The 20313-nt window shown below is 43.2% G+C and overlaps 2 protein-coding genes across 3 annotated transcripts in view; both read right to left on the bottom strand.

Moving 5' to 3' along the window:
- Positions 1-4983: 4983 nt before the first annotated feature.
- On the bottom strand, positions 4984-12402 carry GJD4 (gap junction protein delta 4). Of its 2 annotated transcripts, XM_081883527.1 has the most exons (3): positions 12311-12402; positions 9743-10880; positions 4984-7206 (listed from the first exon to the last, which is right to left on the bottom strand). In XM_081883527.1, the coding sequence occupies exons 2-3, from the start codon at positions 9804-9806 to the stop codon at positions 6029-6031; spliced, it is 1242 nt and encodes a 413-aa protein (XP_081739653.1). In that variant the 5' UTR covers positions 9807-10880; positions 12311-12402; the 3' UTR covers positions 4984-6028. The 2 variants fall into 2 exon arrangements, with proteins under 2 accessions (XP_081739653.1, XP_081739652.1); XM_081883526.1 differs by lacking the exons at positions 9743-10880; positions 12311-12402 and adding an exon at positions 7864-8148.
- Positions 12403-14181: 1779 nt separating this feature from the next.
- CCNY (cyclin Y) overlaps positions 14182-20313 on the bottom strand; it is a 104303-nt gene continuing 98171 nt past the window's right edge. Inside the window, exons 9-10 of the mRNA XM_081882676.1 lie at positions 18545-18707; positions 14182-17614 (exon numbers count right to left, since the gene is read on the bottom strand). Of these exons, the coding sequence (XP_081738802.1) occupies positions 17498-17614; positions 18545-18707 (280 nt within the window). The 3' untranslated portion in view covers positions 14182-17497. The remainder of the gene's footprint in view (positions 17615-18544; positions 18708-20313) is intronic.

The following is a 20313-nucleotide window of genomic DNA, read 5'->3' as shown; positions in this document are numbered from 1 at the left end:
TAGTGGGTATTTTTACTATGTGTGGTATTACAAGTAAATTCTACTCAGAGTAAACATATTAAATCAATCATTCATCTCTGTGGTGCAGCTCTGAGGAAAACTTAGTTGAATACTATCTGATTTTTTGTATTCATATGTATAGGTTAAATTAGTCTGCATTTAAATTTATTTTAAAAAGAGTCAAGTTGCAATATGCTGAAGCTGCATTCAAATCAATGGGGTTTGCTTTCAAGTGAAAAAGCAATAGGACTGAGCTGGACACTTGAGGAGGCTTCAAATCACATACCACAGTTTCCCTTTAAACATTTCACTTCCTTTTGCTTACAGTTCTGTAATCACAACTATTAATATTAATTACCACTCTCTTCCTACCTACACACTGACCACTCTTTGATTTCTTTAGATTAGTTTTGGGGAACCTGCTGTGCTCCAGAACTCCCATCATCCCTGATCACTGGCCATTGCTGGCTGGGCATGATGGTAACTGAACCTCTGACAAGCCACAGGTTTCCCTCCCCTGGTGTAAGGAAGAGAGTTAATCAATGAACATCTAGGCAGAGAATGCCATTAGCATTTGTGACCACAGAACTTACTGTGGATTAAGTATTCTCTATTTAAAAGTTTAACATTGTGCATGCACAATTCCGTGCGCTGTGTCAAAAGAGGTTTGCTCCCTTTTGTGTTTAGAGATGCAGCTGATGTGGACCCAAATGCTACAATGTTTGTATTAGCAGAATGGCAAAGTTGTATGGCTTTTTAAACTAACCAATGCAGCATATGTCCACTGAGGGGACTATCAGCTATTGGATCTTTGCAGCTTGCCTTCTTTGTTTTGAGTTGGTACCCTTAACTTTCTCAAAATATAAGAATGTGCGCCCATCATTCCTTCAGTCTCAAACTCCCAAGGAACACTGTTGCTGGCAAAAGTACTGAGAGTTGGAGCATTGGTGGAGACACAGAACTCTACAGGTTTTCCGGGTAAAAAGTCCCCTGACTTCTGGTACCAGAGAAGAACGTGCTCATTGGGGTGAAGTACTGATTTCTTGGTTCTGTGCAGGTTGTAGTCTGGGAAATAAATGATCTGCCTCTTGCATTCTGGGCAAGGATTGTGTATCAAGAAAATGGCCATGGAGCACATCACTGCATGTGACAATTGCGTTTGTGTATTTCACAGCAAGTATTCAAACTAGGAAGTTGCAGGTGGAGTTTCTTAGCCTTCTATTTACCATGTGTACATTTTTAAGTGGGTAGCATAATGATGAGCTTTCCCTCTGCTCTTCTCACACCAGCACCATCCCAGTTTCCATGATGCTGCGGACATTCAGTAGGCATATATGACCGGTTTCCCCAGGTGCAACCACTGGCCTGGTTTGCATGTCACAAAAACTGAAACCATGACTTAATGCACATGTGCATGTTCCTGGAGAGGAGCTCACAGCCACTTTGCTGCTTCCTGGTTATTTGCAGCACAGACGTAAACCGTGTCATTCAAACCCAGTTTGTGGTTTAGCTCTCCTGAATACACAACCACAAGCCATAAAGCAGGTATGGGGAAACTCTGACCCACCAGAAGTTGCTGAACTACAACTGTTATCACCCCTAATCACAGGCCACACTTGCTAGGGCTGATGGGAGTTGTAGTTCAGCAACATTTAGAGGGCCAACTCCTGTTGTAAACCATGGGGCAAACCTCGGTTACAGTACATGGTTATTACACTCAAGCCAGAGTTTGGACAACAGCCTAAGCCATGTTGTGGCCTAGCACAAGACAGTGGCATAGCAGAATGACCAGGCAGGAGCAATCTAGATATAATAGCCACAGATGCTCCAAGTGTCCTATTTTATAGGGACGTCCCTGATTTAGAGAAGCCGTCCCACTTTCTGATTTCATCCTGGAATGTCCCACTTTTCCTTAGGATGTCCCTATGTTCATTGGAGAAATGTTGGACAGCATGGAGTTACCTACCTCCAAGCCATCTGAAGGCAATCTTGTATAGGGACCCGTCTGGCGTGGCTGGGGCAACCCAGTAAGATGTGTGGTATATAAATAGTAAAATTATTATGGAATGGGGCATCCCTATTTTCCTCAGAGAAGTGTTGGAGGGTATGTAGCCATGTTTGCACTAAGCTATGGTTCGGCTCCTGTAAAAAGTGGGTTCACATCAGGCTCAGTGAAGAGAGGAGCTACTTATACCCAACAGAAGATGGTCAGCTGGCAGAAAAGCCAAGAAGGAAATGGTGCACAATAGATCAATGGGAGCCCAAAGCAAAAAGTATACCCAGGGAAATGTTAGGACTGGGTGAGGTGGAATCCTATATAGGACTAGCAAATTCATTCAGTGTGTCAATCTTTTAAGGGTTGGAATGGCATGGGACTGGCTGGTGCTCTGAACTCCAGCCTGCAAACGCAGCAATGTTTCATTTCAGACTCCCAAAGGGAAAGTTGGGCTGCAGGTTCTGTCTCTGAAAGTTGCTCCACCTATATCATCCAGTTCTGATTTTCTGATGGGGCATCTACTCTTCTAACTGCAGGAATGGCAGACACAGATACGTGGGACAATTGCTTCCCGGTCAGGCCTCTAAAATGAGCCTTTGGGAGAGCAAAGCCTCTTTAACTGGGTCTCTGCCGTGGTTCATTGCCCCCACAGACCCCGTTAAGAACGTCTGCAACCCCCTGGAATCTTGCACCACTAGAGGAGACTGGAGCGGCGTGTGACAATATTTAGCTGCAGGCACGCTTGTTAAGAAACAATGCCAAACGTAAAGGCTCCAGGCAAACCAATATCCTACCCTATCTGGCTTCAGAGAAAGTTGCCTATACGGTGTTGCATGAGCAAGAAGTATCCTAATGTTTTCCCTTCCATGGAATAAGAGAACAGAACTTTGCACCATGCCCTCTGCTGGTAAAAAGGATGAAATTCATAAATATCTAGTAAAAGCGATTCAACTGAAAGGAAATGTATCTTCAGGCCAGTTAGCTATGATAATTAACCAGTTTTTGTTTTATTTTGAATCTATGTAGAGAATTTATATTTTAGGGATTATTATCCTACTCCAGTGAGAACATTCGGAATAGTAACACATAAACGCAAGATGTGTAAAATATTAGCAATATTATTATTTTTTTAATGCTATAATAGTAAAATCTCCAGCTCATCCATAACCTGATGAAATGAAAACCTATTCTTAATTTTAGAGGTAACAGTAACTCTCAAAGAGGTTTAAAAAATGTATAAACCTATTCACCCAATACACTACAAGACAAATATCTCACACTGATGTTTTAAAATCATGAATTAATTGTGGTGCATTTCAACCCAATACCAGATTAGCAAAGTGTAAGAGGGTCATAACTTCTACCACCTTCCCTGGTAACCCTCAACAAAAACCCAAGTTCAGTCTTGAAACCACACTTGTCTGAAAAAAAGGCAGTAGCTAAAATGATTAATAAGAGAACAGGAATGAGAAGGGAAATAAAAGAAAATCAAATTGGGCAGAATGAGATAGCCTCCCTATTTCATTCACAGGAAATTCATCCAGATTTTCTGGAAGAGTTTTGATTACTGTCTTCCATTATAAGCCAGGCATCCTTTCACAGCCTGGTCTATCAAACTCATCCTAAAACACTGGGCAGTTTGCAATGCTGTAGAATTTATCAAGGCCAACTTTTGTAGGCATCCAGTTGTCAACGAAGCAAGAACATGTTCAACAACTTCTACTCTGCTAAGATATCTGCTAGTTCTTAGGGTGGGCAACATGGAGGTAAAGGGTTGCATCCAGTACTAGCCATACAAAGTGTAGACCCTTTGAAATTAAACAAGTACTGACTTATTTGGTTTAAATCTTACACTCTTCCAGTTCTTACAGAGAGCAGTATGTCGATCACATGATTGTACTAAAGGGGAGATTTCATTTTAATAGCACAGACAGGCCTGCAATTGCACTTCTAGCAAACTTTGGGGAGAAATGGATCAGAAGCCAAGCTTTCAAAAATTCCAGTAAGAGGATAAATAGATAGGGCTGTGCTATCAGAATAATCCCACACCACAGCTATATATTTCTGTTAATGTTGGACATCATGCAACCAAACCAATTGTCATGATGCAGGTTTGGGAGATATATGTTGCCATTTGGAGCACTGAAATCCCATCTCTGACCATTAGACATTTTATACCAACCTTAAATTTTGAATTTTTCAGCAGGCATTGCCCCCACATTTTCAAGCATATGTTTCACAAATGCTGAAGACTAGATGCTTTCTCTTTCAAATAAGAAAGCTGACGTTTGGAGCAATCCGTATTCTGTACTGATCTACTACATTCTGTGCACTTTTACAGAACACGCGCTTTTCAAGATGAATTATTCTTTTTTAAAAATACAAAGTGGTATGTCTTCTGACACCTAAGTGATTCCAGAATGAGTGAAGAAATGTTATGTTTTATGTTGTGAACTGCCCTGATATCTGCGGGTAAAGGGCAGTGTATAAATTTAATAAATAATTATTATTATTTTAAAAAGAAATCTGAAATTGTGAATGTCGAAATATTCAGGAAATGAATGAAATATTTGTCAATGCACATGTTGTACACATATTTTAATGGTTAATGAGCAATATCGAAGGGACAAAAACAAATGTGGGACACTTCCTCTCTCCCCCAACAACTTTCCTTTTGTATCTGCTGCCATGTAAGCACTTCTAAATTGGTCAAAAGCTGAAAATAAAAGGGCTGCTACTAAGCATTCGAAAGGTACTGCTTCCAATGACTTCTCTGCAACTAAGCCAAAAGGCATGCAAGTTCCAACAGAGGAAGCAAGGCATCCTGGGACCCCCATCCTCAAACCCTCCTTGAAAATGAATGGGCCCTTTTTAAAGCCAGTTTCTTGAACAAGGGGAATCCAAGCTATGCGACTCCATGATCCAAGTCTTGGTGCGTGGATTTGCTTTAATATATATATATATATAAAATACAGTCATAACTTATGTTACGTCCGCTTCATGTTATGTTCTTTCAGGTTACGTCCCGCGGTGACCCAGAAGTACCGGAAAGGGTTACTTCCAGGTTTCGCCGCTTGCGCAGGCGCAGATGAGCAAAATGGCGTCACGCACATGCGCAGAAGTGGCGAATTGCAACCTGTGTGTGCGCAGATGCGCCTCTGCGGGTTGCGTTCTTTTCACGTTGCGAATGGGCCTCTGGAACGGATCCCGTTCGCAACCAGAGGTACCACAGTATTCTATTTCTGCTATTCAGAGGAGGAGCTGCAAAAGAGAGAGCTAGGCAGAGCAGTAAAGACCACAGAAATTCTTGTTTGGAGTTCTGAGAATTCAATAGATATTTCAATCTGCATTTTAGAGCTTATCTTGTGATCATTAAGTCCAGAAACATGTTGGGTTTTTTTTTTGTAAAACACACACACAAGCCAATAGTCTCAGAGCCCTGAATTTTGCCTCAAAAATGCACATTCATTCATTCTTAACAGGGGCTCTCCCTTTTATGATTACCTTCTCAGCTCTACTTTGGGTCCCCATCAGACCACTCCCCCATCCATGCATTGGGAGAAAGATCTGACAATGGGAGCTCCATCAACATGCACAGGTTCCCTGTGTGACTCTGTACCCCAACCGCACAGGGTTCTAAATCACATGAGGAGCCTGTCTGCACAGAGCAGGATCCACTCCTCAGATCTTCTTCCCAATGCAGAGTGGGTAGCCAGTTGATGGAGGGGCCACATCCAGCAACCAGAGCCTTGCTGCCCCCACCCATCCAATTGCAAACATGTGGGAAGATTTAGTTATTTCCCCTTTTGCTTTAGCTATTCTGTGTTTGTGGCCAAAATGTATAAATAAGCACCTCCAGATGTAGCATGCATGTACACTTCATTAGCGAGTCTCCCTAGTAAAAGAAAACAAACCATCTAGCTGCATGCACAGAATGGCAATACGTATATTCAACCAAAGAGACTATTCCTATACTGTTCTTTAGATTGGCAGTATTTGGTAGTAGTTTTTCTGCCACTCTATTCTGACATTTTACACCCATTCGGATTTTTTGGATCTGGAGCAGCCAGCACTGCTGCAGACAGATTGGACATCCGAAGCCTTTCTCTCAAGGGAAGAATAATGAACCGAGGGCTTGTGGCTACTTGCAGGCGAATGGGCTCCATAACGGCACCCGTCCAGGGTTTTAAAAACCAACGCTCCTTTGAGAACGCCTGGCGGCTGCTCGAATCTCAATTGCTCACAGGAGATCTCTGGCTGCTCACTGTCATGGAAAGATACCCCTTTGCCCTCTGGGTGGGCAGCTCCAACACACGATTTGTTACTACTGTTGCTGCTGTTGAGGTTAGGGCCATTTTTTTGCTGAGGATTGAACACAGCTTGAAAGGAGCACACTTCCTTCACCTCTCGGCCAAGCAAACAGTTGCTGCAGTTGTCAATGACGGCTGTGTTGCCTTGGCCCCCCAGCAAATCGTTGCTTAGCTTGTCCCCTTGGTGCAGCAGGCTAGGACTGCATTTCTCTCCGGCCGTGAAACTTTCTGACAGCAGCTTCCTTCTCCGATTCCTCACAGCGTTGGTTCGGAAGGCAAAGCCCAGATCAACAAGGCTGAGGAAGAATGAGAGGCTGCTGAGCCCCCAGATGAAAAGCATCATAATGGATTTTTCTGTGGGCCTGGAGATGTAGCAGTCCACGTAACTCGAACAAGGGGATTGGTTACAGGAGAAACGTCTTGGAACAAAGAATCCAAAGAGGTAATAGTGCCCCACTCCAAAGCTGGCCTCTGTCAATATTCTCAGAAGAAGGTGAACTGTATACGCCCTGGAAAAATCAGGAACAGCCATTTCGTTGCCTGTATAGGCGACTCTGCTTCTTTTCCCTTTGGACGATTTCTTTGCGACTTTGCCGCCCGCCGAAGGTTTGACCTCTTTGTAACGATGGTAGGCTGCGGAATGTGCCTTCACAACTTGCCTGCACACTTTGTGCAATACGTAGACGCCAAAGATGGCATAAGGGAGCAAGACGGACACGGTCTGAATGAGCCAGAAGCGAAAGTGGGACACAGGAGCAAAAATGTCGTAACACACATTGGAGCACCCTGGCTGTAAAGTGTTGCAGACAAAGCGTTCCTGCTCATCTTGGTAGAGAGGGTAGGCTGCTAAGAATATCACCATAAACCTCAGCAGGATGACAAGAGTTAACCAAATCTTCCCTAGAAAGGAAGAACAAAGGTAGACATGTCATCGCTAAGGGAGTTGTGTCGTATTGTAGAATCCCTGCATATTTTTTACCCTGGTTGGCAACCACACACATACACACACACACACCAGCTTCACCAATTGGCTCACTCATACACCAGCCAACCAGCAGGCAAGAGGGTAAATTACAGTTGCCATATTTCAAAAAGTGAACACAAAAGTTGTTGAGGTGTTGTTGTTGTTTTTTGAGAATTTAAGTTTTGAGCTATTTTTCAGGAAATTCGCCAAAATCTAGACTTCCGACAGGAGTTGCCATACATCTGGATTTCCCTGGAGATTTCAGAGATTTCCGCTCAGACACTGTTTCCGACTGCCGTATTCCAGCTATGTCTGGGAAATTCCAGATGTATGGTAACCCTACTCTAGATATTCCATGCATACAGCAACAGAGGGCTTTGGTTAAGAGTTCACCCCTGACACTCAGCTGATTACATCCATTTATCTCTTTTGTCATGTATATGGGAGCCAACAGCTGAGATGAACAGACTTGAGCCCAACGTTGGACAAAAGATCCCTCCATTGCAGGGGGCTGGACCTGCTTATCCTCACGGATCCTCCCAATGCTAAAATTCTATGGTGATAAATTCTGTGAAGGCTCTGTTGCTGTTCACGTTGGGAATGGAGGGATGTGAAAGGGTTTTCACTCGCGTCTTGACTCGCATGGCAGAAAGTGGCTGAGGTGCATAATGTAGAAATCCTTGAGAAACGAAATGAAGATTGGAGATTATCAGCCTTCCACAACCTAACCGGCTCAAAACATTGTGGGACTACAACAGGCCCTGTCCTCACTGGCCTGCGTTCCATCCACCCCACCACCCACTTTAATGTTCTTTTCAGAAGGTTTTTCAATACCTCAGCAAACCTTGGGGTTCCTTTGAGCCTCCCTCAGTTCCTCCAGCACCTCATGGATGGGCCACTTTGGCTATCTGGGGTGCAGCACTCAGATAACAGAGTTTGCTATTATGACAGTGGTACCTCAGGTTAAGTACTTAATTCATTCCGGAGGTCCATACTTAACCTGAAACTGTTCTTAACCTGAGGTACCACTTTAGCTAATGGGGCCTCCTGCTGCCACCGCGCCGCCAGAGCACGATTTCTGTTCTCATCCTGAAGCAAAGTTCTTAACCTGAAGCACTATTTTTGGGTTAGCGGAGTCTGTAACCTGAAGCGTATGTAACCTGAGGTACCACTGTACAGACGATTTGAGGATTTCTCCTAAGGTGCACCTGGCAACATTTCTCAGGAGAGGCTTCCCAATTCTGAAGCATAGGTGGATGTTCTACCTCAGGTGAACATTTGAGAGAAGCTTTTTTCCCTTCCCCTTTTTTTTAATAAAGCACAGGAACAGAAGTAGCTACCTTATGCTGAATGAGAGCATTGGTTCATCTAGCTCAGTACGGTTCACGCTGACTGGCAGCAGCTCTCTGGGGTTCTTTCTTAGCCCCGAGATGCTGGGGATTGAACCTGGGACATTCTGCATGCAAAGCAGACGCCCTACCATTGAGCTATGGCCTTTTGCCCAAAGCCTTGGAAGTTCTGCACAGACAGAAATCAGAGGGTCAACAAGCCCAACATTTCATCACAAGAGAAGAGAAATGGAGACGGAGGAAATGCAAAGCTTTTGGTGTGCACTCTTAGTACTGTTCTTGCTTGCTTGTTTGCTACCTTGAAGGTGGAGCCCCATTTGCTGGGAGAGGGAAAAAATCAGGGGGGGGAGATATATCATAAATACATAATTAAATAAAAATAAAAATTCAGCACATAGGTTTGGGAACACAAGGCATCTCAGCTCTAGAGAGAGCCAATTCTAGAATGCCTTGAACCCATTAAGAGCTTAGCAATGACCTTCGTTAATTTATTTACTCCAAATTGCTGTAGGCAATGTGAGTATAAACACCCACAGAAATCACTCTCACCAAGAGGACTGACAGAATCAAGTTTTTTGATCGGTGCAAAGTTAAGGGGGGAACCAGATGTACAAATGCTAGCTATTGGCCTCAAAAATCAAACAGAGGACTCAGTGAGAACTTGGTTCAGCAGTTGCCCATCAAATCACTTCAAGCCTCCTTATTTTCATCTGGGATCTGCACTGCTGAAATGATTGCTTAATAAAAGTGAAACTAGGCTATCATGCAAGGCATAATAAGTTCACGTTCTTGCATCTGCATTTGTCTTCATTTGCTATTTTTCTAGAAAAAGAGGTGTTCTCCTATAATGGCATTGGTGCCCATCTGAGAGGAAATAAAGCCCCGAAACAACTAATGAGAAAGACCAAAAATGGCCCTAAATTTAAATAAAGGATAGACGTCAAACAGCAATATCAAGCAAATTTTTCATTTACAAGCAAATGTTATTAAAATGCAAATGAGTGAATTCTAGAAACAAGCAAAAATACACACGCACAGAACAAAAACCAGGACAGTTTCCAGGAACTGGGTGCCAACCCTGAACAAAAATTAAGATGTGGGTTTTTGTTTTTTTAATACTCACCAATAATCGTCACATTGTAGCTGACAGCAATGATTAAAAAGCCGACTGAATCCCAACATTCCATGTCTGAACTCACTTGCAGGGATCCCCCACTTACTGAAGGAATACGAAAAAATTGAGCATTTTCAAAAACCACGGCGATCTAAACAGAGAGGGCAAAAAACATTCGAGAGCTGGCCAGGAACAGGAATAACAAAATCCTCTGCAGAGAGAAATGAGCCTTCCTTAGGAGACCCAGCTAAATACCACAACTTCACAGTCCTATTGATTGCTCTTACCTCTGCCCCGACAACTGCAAGAAGACAAAAGGCAACAGGAATTATCTCTGCCATTGTCGGCTATTCTTACTCTCCCGGGGCATTCCAGCCTCCTGAAATTGCTGGGATAGTTCAGTGGTGAAAGAGAAATCAAGCAGTGGAAGAAATAATAGAAGCGGCTTTGTTTCTCCCCCGACAAGTGATAAAAATGGATAACGTGAGGAAAGAGGATACTGAAACATCAAGTGTTATGTCTGCAAATGGCATTTTCCTCTACAGCAGCGCCATATGAAACGAGAAATAAAATCCAGCTTCCAAAAGATGGTCACACGGTAGCGTCACCAACGGAAATCAGTGGTGTCTCTGCACATTCCTATTTCACTCTCCTCAGTAAATGAACAGGAAATTTATTCCTGTGGGACAACAAAGCCCTGAACTTGGGGGCATGAAACCTGCCTTGCTCCCTCAGTGTTGGGCGGCCTGGTCTTTAAAAGCACGAACGCTGAGAGGTGGCGGCAGAAGTGTGTCTGTGCGGAATGCCTTCCGCAGAGGTGCTCATAATATACAGTATCTCCTTCCTCACACATTCTGCCCCTCAAAGAAAATTAATGGAAGAGGTATATGAAATTAAACATGGAGAAATAATAAAACTTGGTGGGTCAGCCAAATAAAACTGAATTTCAGAAGGTTCAGGTCAGACAAAAGGAAATATTTATTCACTCACACTGTGCCTAGTTACAACTACGGCTGTGGTGGACACCACATTGGAAGGCGATTTTAGCAGGGGATTACTTACATTTATGGATGATAAGGCTTGTCAATGCTCACTAGTCATGGTGGCTTATATATTACCTCAAGTATTAGGGGCAGTGTGGCAGTCCCTGTGAAACACCAGTGGAAGAGAGATGTTGCACTCACATCCTGCTTATCGACTTTCCATAGATAACTGATTGCAGAGTTGGCCCTACCATTAGGCAAAGTGAGGCAATCGCCTCTGGCGGTAGATGGAGGTGGCAGGGTCAGCACTCCCCAACTGTTAGCACCATCTGAACTGTGTCTCCTCAGAAGTATGCCCTACTGAATTCAGTTGAACATACGCCCAGATATGTGGGGCTAGGATTGCAGCCTCCATCCATCATACTTAAAAGAGCAGATCCAATAAAATGAAACATTTCAATGGGACGTAGGACTAAGCCTAGATACAACCTGCCACATACATATTTCAATGGTTTTACACCTGTATTATTTACTATGTTCCAGCTGAGGGAGTTTAATTTCAACCTATTTTTATTTACATGTCCTCTGTTGCCGTATATGTCCAAATCTCTGGTCTGTGACCGTAATAAATCGATTCAGCCTGTCACCTTAATACAAACACACCCAGCTCTGGGAGTTGTTTGGGTGAAAGGCAGTTCAGAATTTGGAAGAAAAAAAGAATATTACAAAATTGATAACAAAGTCTGTGTTAGGTGCTGTTCTTACCCCATCTAGCACATTATATTTCCTTACAGCTGGTAAGGAGGAACTCCAGCCCACAGACCTAATCCGGATAACCATGCCTCTTACTCCAGTCCCTGGCACTCCCATGGCCCATTTCCTGTAAACCACACTACTTCTCCCTCACCTCGTCCCCATCCTGTGCCAGCAAAACAGCCATACAGGAAGAAAAGAGTTTTTAAGGTGGTTCACTTTCTATCCTGTCTATCTGCCAGCTCACCGCATTTCTGTGCTGGCCTCGGAGGAAGAGACTTTCCTTCCTTTGTGGTCAGGGCTGATATCAAGTGAGCTGGCACAGAAGGAACGATCAGTCCTTCTTCCACCATCCCACTCCCTTGTCTGAATGGAACTTCTGGCCTAGGCTATGAGACTGTAGTTTTATGGCATTTCTCCATGCAGTAACTAGAGGAGGGTACCCAAGCACATTGCTGCTTTGCAGCATTCACGAAGCGTTTATTATTTTGGCGATGGGGGGGGGGTCCTTGTAGGTGCATTATTAAAGTTGCTTTAAAAAAATAAAATATAAGTCACCACTGCAGAGTTAAAATAAGAATCCTTTACAGATTCTTGGGTTTCTCCAGTGACCGTGTTAAAAGACAAAGCTCAAATCTGTTTATTCAGTTACTGAATGAAGATACTGTTTTGTGTGCGCTTCACCCCCTCCAGCCATTTGAGAAAGAGAGATGGTGGCAAGATGGGCCGCTGGAATTTGGCAAGAAAAAGTGATATCCACAAACAGAAGCTGCATTTCAACTAGGGCACAGAGACCAAAGCGACGATAAATGAACTGATGCTATGAAACAGGTTTCCTTACCTATAATTTTGCCTGTTCTCTTTTAGTAGCCACACACACAGGACTGAGAGTGTGTGGATCGTGGCAAAGAAACAACCAACGCTTCGAGAGGCATTCTTTGTCCTTCCCCTGTTGCAGAAAGCAACAAACACCTTTCCCCTTAATTCTTTTTTGACGTTCTTAGGAGGCTGCATAGAGACCACATGAAGGATACGAAAACACAGAGATTGGGGGCCACCCTACTCTTCATGTTGCTTATCCATCTTCCAGCGGTGCCAAAAGGAAACTCTGGGAATGCAGGATTTAAAACTGTGTTCAAAATCTATCTACTCTTTCGGGTTGAAGGAAAGGGGAGCAGAAGGTGAGATAGGCAGGGTTCCCCCCCCCCCGCCGCCCCCAATTTCTAGACCAAGGGTGACAACTCCAATGGAGAAGTGGGAAGAGAGGGAGAGGATTCTGTAGTCGCAAGTGCTGGAGAAGGCCTGTTCTCCACAGTAATTTCAACTATTCTGCATCATTTATTCTGGGTTTGGTAGTCATGGGCAGGAGCCAAAAGTCCCCCCTCCAACCACCGGACATTTTATTCAGCCTCCTCTCTTGCTGCTGAGATTTCAGCAGGCTTTCCCTATACCAGGGGTCAGCAAACTTTTTAAGCAGGGGGCCAGTCCACTGTCCCTCAGACCTTGTAGGGGGCCGAACTATATTTTGAGGGGGGAAATGAACAAATTCCTATGTCCCACAAATAATCCAGCATTTGAAATAAACAGACACATTCTATTCATGTAAAAACACACAGATTCCCAGACTGTCCGTGGGCCAGACTTAGAAGGTGATTGGGCCGGATCCGGCCCCTGGACCTTAGTTTGCCTACCCATGCCCTATACCTTTGCAAGCGTTTTTTCATATCTATAAAAGGGAAATACCACAACACCACATGCTAAGCTTCCACCAACACCAACACCAGCTCTGCCAAGACCACGTGTTAAACAAGGGTGCCACTTTGGGGCAGAAGACCAGGGTCCCAGTCAGGAGAATGGACAGGGGACGCCAAATGCACCAGAACTGGCTGAACTCATTTTGAAGGAAGCAAGGTAATGCACTTTACTATCTAAAGAGCTCTATCTGCCCAGTAAAACCAGCAAGTGCAGAGTCTACAATTATCTAAATGCACTGCTGTTTGCCAATGCTTCTTTGCAAAGCAATGTCCTTTTGGATCAGTTCTGCTTTTAGCTGGAGCGGTGTGATGCTTAGAATATTGGACTAGGATCTGGGAGGCTAGGGTTCAAATCGCCACTCAACCTTGGTTCAGTCAGTTTCCTTCAGTCTAGCCTACCTCATTGGATTGTCATGGGGATAAAACAGAGGAAGAAGTGAGCTTCTTGGAAGAAAGTTGGGGTGTAAATAGAATAATAAACAGATCAAATGTATGAGTGCATAATGGGGTTTGCTTTTTGCAATAGGGGTACACCTTTGTAATCACAGCAGTGAATCAGCTTGAAAACACAGGGCAATATTAAGCCAGAATTTTCCAGCAGTTTTTAGCAACCTTTGATGAAAGGGAAACAGATCTCCTAGGAACAGTAAACTTTATGGAATCATCCAGAGAAGAACCCTAAGAAAATAATAATGCTCAAGTAGTGCAAAAAAGTAAAATTAACAAAATTAAAAATAAAACCCACATTTAACAGATTTTGTTTTGTTTTTTAATTTTTAGTGCAAGAAACATAACCAAGTTAAATCACAGAATCAGTACTAATTGAAGAATATGGAAAATTCTCCTATACAGAGGTAGAATCCAGTGCACAAGGCTAAAACGATATCCAATATAGTCTAAACAAGACTGAGCCAGGTTTTACGGAATCCACTTGAAATTTTACAATAAATAGACTATACAATCTTTAAAGTTGTTTAATAAATTTCACAAAATTATAGTAGATGCATTGAGAACTTTACATAATGCAAACCTTGCTCTCTTTCTGATCTTCCCTTACACCAGCCTTCCACAACCTGCTGCCCTCAAGATGTTTTAGATTACAACTCCCGCTGGTCCAAACCAGTTGTAATCCAATGCATTTGGAGGGACTTGGTTGGGGAAGGCTGTCCTATACCCACTGCAAACTGTGCTTGCTAGAAAGTCAGCCCCAAAATGTTCTGCAGACTGTTGATAAAACAACTCCATGTACAATCACATTTCTATTGGGAGAGGCACCATAACCCAATTCTAACAAAAGCTGGCCTTTTTCACTCTCGCTCTTCTCTTTTCTTTAAAGAATTTTAAAATTTGAAACATTCTAGTCAAGGAAAAGGCAAAGGCAAAAGGGGGACCCTCAAAACTCGATAGAATCGAAGTTTCGCTATATTGGCACAGTAATAAAAATAGTAGCAACAACAATAACAAAGTAATGAGAATTAAACTGATTGGGGAACATAGATGGGCAAAACCTTCATGTCATGTAATACATGTTAGTAGAAAACTCTACTTAGTTATTAGCAATTTAACCTCATCAGTGTGTGTTACCCTTTTAAGGCAGATAGCATAAGCAAGGACACAGTTGTCTGCTAAAAACCTTTAGTGCTCTGGGGTCATAAGCATATTTAGGGAACACAGAGGGAGCATCATTCTGTGTTCCTGATTCGGCACTGTGGAACCAAGCTAGTAGCATGGTAAGTGTCTCAGGGAAGGGAAGGGAAGCTGGGGCTCTTCTAATATTGTACTACAACTCCCATAATCCCTGACCATGCTGATTGAGGCTGGCGGGAGATGTGAGTCCACCATCTGGAGGACCACAGATTCCCCATTTCTGTCCTAAGAAAACCAAGATCTCCTGCCTACCCAGGACTGGGGAGCTGGCTGTGTAGGTGATAAGAGCCTTGACTGTAGGCCTGCTGGGAACCAGCATGTCTAAGCCACCCTAACTTGCACTCCTTAGTCAAGATCCCCAGACGGAAACATGAGTTCACACGAGAGAATTAAGCGCTTTCTGTTTCTTATGCAGCAGCTCACACCAGTAGGGAGCAGTTGTTCGGTTGCCTCTTTAGTAACAGGAGCTGTCGCAGAAGAAATTGAGAAAAAACTTTCAGGTGTGCAGACATACCTCCTCTTTGGCATCCTGTAGGGATTGGAAGCAAAGAGCTTCCCATAATCAGAGCCGCATGGATGTGCTCTTGTCACATGAAACAGTTGGGTTGGAAATGTCAAGTGAACAATTCCTAATAGGGGTTTTAAGGCTCAATGAGACCAGATAAAGAAATGTGTAAGGTCATGTCTCCTGCAAGAGATGACACTGAAGTTAATGGTAGTAGCTCAGGATGATAGCTTGTCCTGCACAACACCCAAGGAGAGCAGGGTGCAAGTACACATATGGAATAGGAGTTTCTGCAGAAGACGCTCTGGTGGAATGTGGTGTGTATGGTTTCACTCGAGGAGTGCATGTAGAGCAAGTGCCACACACTGAAGACGAGGCCTCGTCTATTTCGCTGTGGCTTGCACAGGAGAATTTGTGGAGCTTCAAGATCACGGAACTTACTGCACAACTGATTTTGGTTTTTGTTTGTCTTATGCATCGTAAAATGGCATCCTTCTCAAAATGTGCAAAATAATTCATAGATGCTTATATAGAGCACAAGGCTTTTTCCCCTTTCCTTTTTTTCAGAGATAACGTGATTTGCTTTATATAAAAAAGGTATTCAACTCGTTTATCCCATTAAGGAAAAGAAGGGTGGGAACCAGTAGTAACAACAACGTAAGTACTATATAATCAACAAAGCAACAAAATTTTCTTCACAGTTTGCATTTTGTTTAAATTTCTAGAAGCACCTACACTGAAAAATGCATTTTAACGGTTTTTATTCTGAAATCTAACCTGTGACAAAACACTTGGTAAAATTAATATAGATTTCTTCTTCTCCTCCTCCTCTTCTTCCTCCTTCTTCTTCCATGGACCCTTTTCCACTAAAACAAAAACTCTTTTTTTCATTTTTTTTTCTATTTTATACAAACAGATTGGTTTCCATTTAAAGTAAACATATAAAAAACTTGAGGCTATTGCTTGCAACATTGAACCAGGAAGTGAAGGGAATCATCTGTCTCTGCCATACAAAAGAAGATTCTCTCTCTTTCTCTCCCACTTTCTCTCTCACTTAATCTCTGCTAAATCTCTAAATGCAGTGAAAAAACTTGCAAACAAAAAAAGGACTACTGCATCCAATGCAAATTTCACCTCCTTGGCCCAAGTTCCACTCTCACCTGGATCCTTCCAACAACCATAACTTTATAGTAAGGAAAAATAAAACTATCCCAAAGAACATAGGAAGGCACATGCAGCCACATATACTATGAAGCAGCCAGTATCCAAGATGCAACCTGTGGGAACGCACCACGGACACGGTCGCTATAAATTAAAAAAAGAAAGAATTCCAAACAATCACCTGATCTTCTTTTTTTTTTTGTATACTTTTGGTTCAGCACTAGAAATCAAGTCAAATTTTGTTTTTTCAAAAAATACAACAAAGGCATACGAGAAACAAAATATGCATAATAATTAAGGGGGAGAAAAGGCTAATAAAACAGCTTATGAAGGGAAGCCTAGTGGATGGAGGCGATGGGAGAGAAGAAAACAACCGATGGCGTCTGGTTCGGAGGCTTGTGCTACAGTAGATACTGCCTTCTTCATCCTTGCTGCTTTGCAGAGGCAGGAAAAGCGACTCCCAGACAAACAGCAAGGGAGGAATGAAAAAAGATATAAAACCCAGAAAGCCAATGGAAAACACTGAAGAGAAAGTGAAATACTTTCAAAATCCTCTCTCATAGTGCTTCTTCCAAGCCGATCTTGTGGTGCGTTTTTAAAATTCCCATGCTATTGTCTCTGCTGAGGATCTTTTTCTTTTTAATAACACACACACTTGCTTTTCTGTTCTTCCAAGCATATGTATGTAGTTTGCCTTTTCCTCACATAAAAAAGGACAAATCTGCAGCAAAACAACAGAACCAGCTTTCTTCCGAAGTTCTTCCCGATGTACTGACGTCTCTCTCCTGTCCGTATATTTATTCTTGTGTGCTACGCAATGGGGGAGGCACTGTAAAGGCAGATCTAAAAACAAGAATAAGGAGAGGGGGGGGAAAGAACGAGGGGAAAAAATAACAACCCCCTCCCTCCCAAAGTTGATGATAGAAACAGTATTTCTGAGGACTATCCAGGACTTCAAACATTAGGAGATAATCGCAGGTGACCACCTAACTACAGTCAGATTGTCCGAACTGACTGACCGTTTCTTTGCTGATTTCCTGAAGTCCTTATACTTGTCTTCACACAAGCGGGAGATGGCCTGTAGGGAGATGGGCAAGGGAGAAAGGTCAGACATGTGAAATAGCCTAGTACTGACTGCTCCGACTGGCAGTAGCTCTCTAAGGCTTCAGGAAGAGGAAAGTCTTTCCCATCCTCTGCGTTCTACCTGACCCTTTTAACTAGAAATACCAGGGCTAGACCTGGGCTTTGCTTTCCCAAAAAAACTGGAGATGCCATGGCTTTACTTTGGGGCTTTCTGCTTGCAAGCTCATGCTCTGCCACCTAAGCTATGACCCCTCCATCTTTCTTTGTAATCCAAGCCTGGCGAAGTTGAGACCCTAGCAAGCTAAAAACAGCCTGTCTGCCATGCAGCCCACCCAGGTGCTCACTAACCCTCTTCCTGTTCCATTACTCCAATTTTGTAGCCCATCCAGATAGGAGGAGGAGTTTGGATTTGATATCCCACTTTATCACTACCCGAAGGAGTCTCAAAGCGGCTAACATTCTCCTTTCCCTTCCTCCCCCGCAACAAACACTCTGTGAGGTGAGTGGGGCTGAGAGACTTCAGAGAAGTGTGACTAGCCCAAGGTCACCCAGCAGCTGCATGTGGAGGAGTGGAGACGCGAACCCGGTTCCCCAGATTATGAGACTACTGCTCTTAACCGCTACACCACACCGGCTCTGGTGGTTAGCAATGGCAATGATCCCTCTCTCTCCCAACTTTGTGACATCCCAACTTTGCTCTTTCATTTATCTTGCTATTGTACAGTATGACACTGTTGTAAATTGATTGCTCTGTTTGTTGTGTGTATACACACACACACACACACACACACACACCTTAAAGCCTACACTCAAGTTTTTCTAGTGGGCTTACATCTTGTTTGAATTTTTTCAGAGAGTGCAAAATAAAAGGTCAGCTTGCCACATCCACAAGGTGCTTGCGATGGGAGGAGATCAAGGGTCTCACCTCAAGTTTATATGCCCTGTCCCTGCTGAGCGGCTCCAATGGAAAGCTCAGGTTGTTTGCTTCTGCCAGGGATCGCAAATCAAAATAATACTTGGCATAAACACTGGAGGGAACATTAATGTTGAACTGCAACAACTCAAGAAACTGGCGTTCCAACTCATTCCTGCAAAATAAATAGCAAGGCACGTTTTAAACTCTTGACCCGAAGGACAATAATTTACTTTGTCTTATAACAGGCTGACGCCAGAGAAAGAAAACGTATTTTAAGCTTGTCACAGACATCTCATGGGAACCTGAGCTATCTTCAGCCCGGGCAGTTTGGGGACAGTTTCTCCTCCCCACCCACCCAAATGTTCAGGTTCAACAAAAGGTTGTCATACGTAAGCTTTTATCTCATGTTTGTTAATGGACTATCAAGCATTCATTTCCATTGCATGCTTGTGGCTCACTTCCCAGCAATGGCCAAGTATGAAATTTAACAGCAGATGCTCAGTCGTCAATACAAAAAAAATAAAAAAATTGCATTAGATCAGTCATGTGCTTCAGTTGCTTGTGATTTACTTGGTCAGACAAGTTCCAGCACATTTTGACTTGTATAAGGAATTTTGGACTGTAACAGGACTACACAATATAATCTGTAAGGGAATCAAATTCTCTTTGTTTTATGAGCTTTTAAATAGGGCTTTTTGTATACTGTTGAATTTCATTCCAAAGCAGCATCTGTTCCTCAAGCTAACACACATAAATATAAACAAGCTCAGATCGACTTTCCCCATTTTTGATGTACCTGTGTAGGAAACTCCAATGCTTCACAATGGAAGAAGAGGTATAACCAGAACACCCTGAGGCAAAGGGAGTATAAGCCAAGGAACCATCCTACTTTGATGAAGTCTGAAAGCCGCTCCTTCACTTGCCTCCTCTGCTCTCTTCGTCTTTCATGCGTTTGACTAAAGCTTCCCTTCCTCCTTACTCTGTAAAACTAACCCATGTCTTCTTGAAAGTTGCAAAGATTTTAGAAATCTGCTTGATTTCTGTTTAGGTACACCAAGGTACATCAAGCGTGAGCAATTGCACCCACACAAGCAGACCATAAAGGAAACCACTCTGCAATGTGTTGGACTGCCATCATTCAAGCCTGCAGCGAAGCATAACTAGAATAACTAGAATAATGGCTACCAGCCAGCATGGCTATCATCTACTGTCCAAGGTAGCATGCTTCCAAACACCAGTTCCTATGCAGCAACGGGAGCTCACCCCGTCGTGGGGATTTGAACCGCCGCGAAGGGGTGTGCTCCCATTGCTTGGTCCTTGCTCCTGCCAACCTAGCAGTTCGAAAGCACATCAAAGTGGAAGTAGATAAATAGGTACCACTCTGGCGGGAAGGTAAACGGTGTTTCCGTGCACTGCTCTGGTTCGCCAGAAGCGGCTTAGTCATGCTGGCCACATGACCTGGAAGCTGTACGCTGGCTCCCTCGGCCAATAAAGTGAGATGAGCGCCGCAACCCCAGAGTCGGCCACGACTGGACCTAATGGTCAGGGGTCCTTTTACCTTTACGGAGTGGTAGTTCTATTAGCCATTGTGAGAATGCCAATAGTTAAGACAGAAGACCCATCTAAGCGGGTTGAATCCAAGTTAAATTAGTTGAACTTACTTCTCTTTGAAAAATAAGTGGGACTTAAGTTATGGCTAACTTCCCATTGATTTAAATGGCACCTAATCTCAACTAATTTAGTCTAGCTCCAACCTTGTTTATTTATCTGTTGTGTTT

This window comes from Podarcis melisellensis (assembly GCF_964234715.1).
Source record: "Podarcis melisellensis genome assembly, chromosome: 12".
In the NCBI taxonomy this organism is placed as follows: Eukaryota; Metazoa; Chordata; class Lepidosauria; order Squamata; family Lacertidae; genus Podarcis; species Podarcis melisellensis.
Note: the sequence above shows the minus strand (reverse complement) of the source record. Positions and strands in the feature narration are given on the sequence as shown.

Coding starts and splice junctions, on each gene's coding strand:
- GJD4 (XM_081883526.1), bottom strand. CDS start 8,056: ATGGAACGCAGGCCAGTGAGGACAGGGCCTGTTGTAGTCCCACAATGT. Junction 7,207..7,863: donor CACATCCCTCCATTCCCAAC/GTGAACAGCAAC, acceptor CTTCCTTTCTAG/GGAAGATTTGGTTAACTCTT.